The following is a 4258-nucleotide window of genomic DNA, read 5'->3' on the forward strand; positions in this document are numbered from 1 at the left end:
GATTTTTGAAAGATTGTGATGACTCGTCCACTTATTCAACCACAGGACAAAAACCGTTTCTTCCGAGGTCTCCACTACCCCGTTGCTCACTTGTTTCCTCGTCAGACTGGCCAAAAGAAGGTCAGGACGAATGCAAGAGCGGTGCCGGGTCTTTAAGAAGCTACAACACAGTTGAAGTGAAACCTACCACCTTGCTGGAAGCCCCAGCCACTACTTCGGAACCAGGAAGTTGGGAATCTCTGGTTTCTCCCACTTGGTACCCCTGAGATTTCCGGGCACTGGTCTATAAGGGTTCCTGGACATGATCACCCATTTCAAATCGGAAGTAGGTGTCCAGTGACGCGGAAGCCGTAGAGTGCACTTGGGAGAACCTTCCGTGATACACTGGTGCCCAGTCTGGGACTGGCGATGAACCGTACTGGGGCTGCCCGGCTCTCCGGAGTTTCCCGAGACAGCCGGAAGTGGGCGGGGCCTCCCGCGCGCTCCCCGCGCGATTGGCCAGCGCTGCCCTCGCCCAGCAGCCCCAGGGGCTGGGCACCGCCCACATCCCTGCCCCAGCTGCCAAGCGGGTAGAACTGGCTGGGGCGAAAGTTGGGGGCTCCTGAGTCCGCGGCTAGGACCATGGAGTCAGGCCCCGCCGCATCCCCTGGACCGTCCCGCTCCTTCAAGGAGGAGCTGCTCTGCGCGGTTTGCTACGACCCCTTCCGCGACGCCGTGACTCTGCGCTGCGGCCACAACTTCTGCCGCGGGGGGCGGGGACGACCGCGGGTGCGTGAGCCGTTGCTGGGAGGTGCAGACGGCGCCCACCTGCCCAGTGTGCAAGGACCGCGCGTCGCCGGCCGACCTGCGCACCAACCACACCCTCAACAACCTGGTGGAGAAGCTGCTGCGTGAGGAGGCAGAGGGCGCGCGCTGGGCGGGCCACCGCTCCCCACGCCTCTGCCGCCTGCACCGCGGCCAGCTCAGCCTCTTCTGCCTCGACGACAAGGAGATGCTGTGTTGCTCCTGTCAGGCTGACCCTCGGCACCAGGGTCACCGCGTGCAGCCGGCGAAGGACACGGCCCACGACTTTCGGGTAAGAGCCGCTGCCACCCCACTTCATGTAACTAGGATAATCACGCTCAGTTCAGACTGAGTCTAGGAAGGACAGGGCAGGCGGTGATGGGAGACTGTAAGAGGAAGGCCTGCTCCTGTCTGGTAGGATATGGGAGGGCTGGTTGATTCAATAGCAACCAGAAGCTGCCCGCCAGCAGCTAAGTGAGGGGTACCCAGCAGGAGGACGGGGAGATACAGTCATTTTAGGAAAGACCTTCGATCATCTTCAGAGAAGTGTTCCTCGGGCTTGAACAGCACACCCATTCCTTTTCTACTCCTCATTCTCCTTCTCTCTCTCTTTTTAGAGTGCACATGCAATCACTAGTGAAAGGTGGAGAGAAAGCCCCCCCCCCTTATGGAGGATAGTCACACCACAATCCCTTCTTCTCCATTTCTCCCTCCTTTGGGGATTTTGGGCATGCATACACCTGCACCTGGCATGTTTTTCAAGTTACTATGTCTTGGACTTGAACTGCACAGGTGGCCATCCTGAACCACCACCACTAGGCAATGGCTGACCCCACAGATTTTCTTAAAGAAAAATGCTACAACATGATGACTTAAAGTGTTCTCATATGTTACTTAAAAACACAAAACTGGTATGTGTTCCACTTGCTTATACCACATATAATCAATACATCCAAAATAAGTTGACAGATCAAATACAAACAAAACTAAAACCAACAAAATTCCAGATGGCATATTCATTACAAGGTTTTATTTTGCTGAAACTAAATCTCTGACCTTGGCAAGGATACTTTTGATTTTCTCCTTTTACCCTGTTCCAAGTGATGACTTGATTCATCAATCAGAATTTTTCTGTTTGAAGAGCTCTGGAACTTTCATGAGATGCTACTGTCCTTCAGTTGGCCCTAATGCATTTTTTATCTGTTAAGTGTATTTGTGTTCTTTTCTTTACTAGACCAAAACAATGAAAGTTGAAGAGCCTGGTGTCAAGTAAACGGTTAACAAAATACAAATGCTAGCACTGAAATTGTAGGAGCTAAAAACTTATGTCAACGCTCTGTTCAGGATTGGCTTATCTTGGTATGTTTTTAGGTTAGCATTAAATGAAAATATCTCCAAAATACATAGACACAGATTCTCAGGGGACTATGAGAAGATGGTTACATTTTACTAATGAGAATACAGAAACTTGGAGAAATACAGGGTCTCATTGCAGTGATAAGGAGAGAAAGTGGTGAAGTTGTAGGATCAGAATCAGGTTTTCTAACTACCAGTTGAGGTTCTCTCTGGCTTGCATCTTAAACAGCAGACTTGCTCTGGACCACCACCAAACTCCAGGCCTGAATCCCAGGCCTCTAAACTGACTTGTCCAGACCCCTTTCTTACCTATCCCACATGACATCAGATGACATTATGGCCGTTCTCTGCTGCTAGTCTCTTTCTGCCTCAGTCCCAGCTCCTTTGTCCCCTTCTGGGGTTACCTTCGTACCAGACACCTCTTAAGCCACAAAACCTTTGGTGTGGGGCTCGAAGCTGTTAGTGACCCCTGCTGCCACCAACGTGGAGACTTTGTACTGAGTCCTGATCTTAGTACTCAAATGTTCCAACATGAAGCTGAAGAAACCACTTGTCTGCACATGCTGTCTGCCATAGAAGTGCATGCTCTGGTGGTGGTGGTGGTGTACTTATCACCATAGGAGTAAGTTATGACATTATTGTTGCAATTCCAACCACTGGTTCTATAACTGGTGAACATGGGCATCAGAGGCCAGTAGCTTTCTTGGCCTACAGAGTAAGTGGACCATATATTAAGACAGAGCTTATATCCAGCTTCCAGTTTACACTGGAAGGTTTAGGTTTCATTTTTCTAGACTGATCCAATGCACCATATATCCCAAAACCCTGTAAGTTTCTTCTTCTATTCATTGGATTTGTCTCTGTCCTATTAGGTTTTTTCATGCCTAGAATATTAATGACAATGAAACTGCCAGGCTATCTGGTTATTGTGTTGTTTTGTTTTGTTTTGTTAAAGGTTAGTTCATTTCTTTCATTAACTCATAAATGATTACCTTTCTTTTGGTTTGTTGAAGCAGTAAATGAGACAACATCTGCCACTATAATGTCTGTCAAAACAGCTGGCCATAAAAGCTCCAGCACCACATTCATCAGAAGGGCACTCCCTTTTCATCTACCTTACAGTATTTCAGGACAGCCAGCTTAACCTTCTTTTTCTTATGCCTAGTCTTCTTGGGAGTGGTATAAGACTTTTTTCTTTTCTTAGCACCACCATGAAGTCTCAACATGAGATGAAGCGTGGACTCCTTTTGGATGTTGTAGTCAGACAAAGGATGCCCATCGTCAACGGCTTGCCAGCAAAAATCAATCTTTGCTGATTAGGAGGAATTACTCCTTATCCTGGATTTTGGCTTTTACATTTTCTATTGTATCCGATGGTTCAACCTCCAGGGCGATGGTCTTCCCTGTAAGGTTTTTATGAAAATCTGCATCTTGGTGGCAGTCTCACCACAGATGGTGGACTAGAAAGGAAGACCCCTGTGCTGACCCACGAGGTTTCCCACTTATTTGACTTTTTGAGAAGAAATCAGTTGATACTGAAAACTGGATAACATACCAGGAAATAATTGTTTTTGGAGAGTTTTTTTTTTCTATAGGGTGTGTTATAATTGTACTAATGGAATATATATTCTTTTTTTTAGTTTTTAAAAAACATTATTATTCTACATTGTTCCTACCATTGGAATTTATTTTTTTAAAAGAAATGAAAAACTAAGAAGAAAAGAGAGATAGAAAGCGAGAAATCACACAGACACACACACACACACACACACACACACCTCCCCGACCGCCTGGGGATGGACACACTGCAATCTCTTGTCTTCCATTCTCCTTTTGGGATTTTGGGCATGCATGTATAAATACCTGGTGTGAATTTCAAGCCTCTGAGTCTGGGACTCAAATTGCAGTCAGCCATGTGGGAGTCCAGTGCCATAACCATGCCATCTGCTGGTCCCACTTATGTTAATGTTTAAAGGCTGTACCTTCCCTCTAATATGAAAAGTGGAAAAGAATAAAGAGCGTCAGTAAAATAAGTATCTAATGAAGACAAAGGAAGTGTATTGGACTAGAATTTTTGGTATCAAAGAAACAAGTTTATCACAGTATTCTTTTCCTGCTG

General features: G+C 46.9%; 1 protein-coding gene and 1 pseudogene across 1 annotated transcript in view; both read left to right on the top strand.

Annotated features, from left to right (window-relative positions):
• The first annotated feature begins 533 nt into the window (after positions 1–533).
• Positions 534–4258, top strand: part of TRIM35 (tripartite motif containing 35) — a 20224-nt gene continuing 16499 nt past the window's right edge. Inside the window, 2 exon segments of the mRNA XM_006153232.3 lie at positions 534–744; positions 746–1075. Of these exon segments, the coding sequence (XP_006153294.1) occupies positions 622–744; positions 746–1075 (453 nt within the window). The 5' untranslated portion in view covers positions 534–621.
• On the top strand, positions 1162–3455 carry LOC102495609 (oligosaccharyltransferase complex subunit OSTC pseudogene; annotated as a pseudogene).

This window comes from Tupaia chinensis, unplaced genomic scaffold (assembly GCF_000334495.1).
Source record: "Tupaia chinensis unplaced genomic scaffold, TupChi_1.0 Scaffold000366_1, whole genome shotgun sequence".
Lineage (NCBI taxonomy): Eukaryota > Metazoa > Chordata > Mammalia > Scandentia > Tupaiidae > Tupaia > Tupaia belangeri.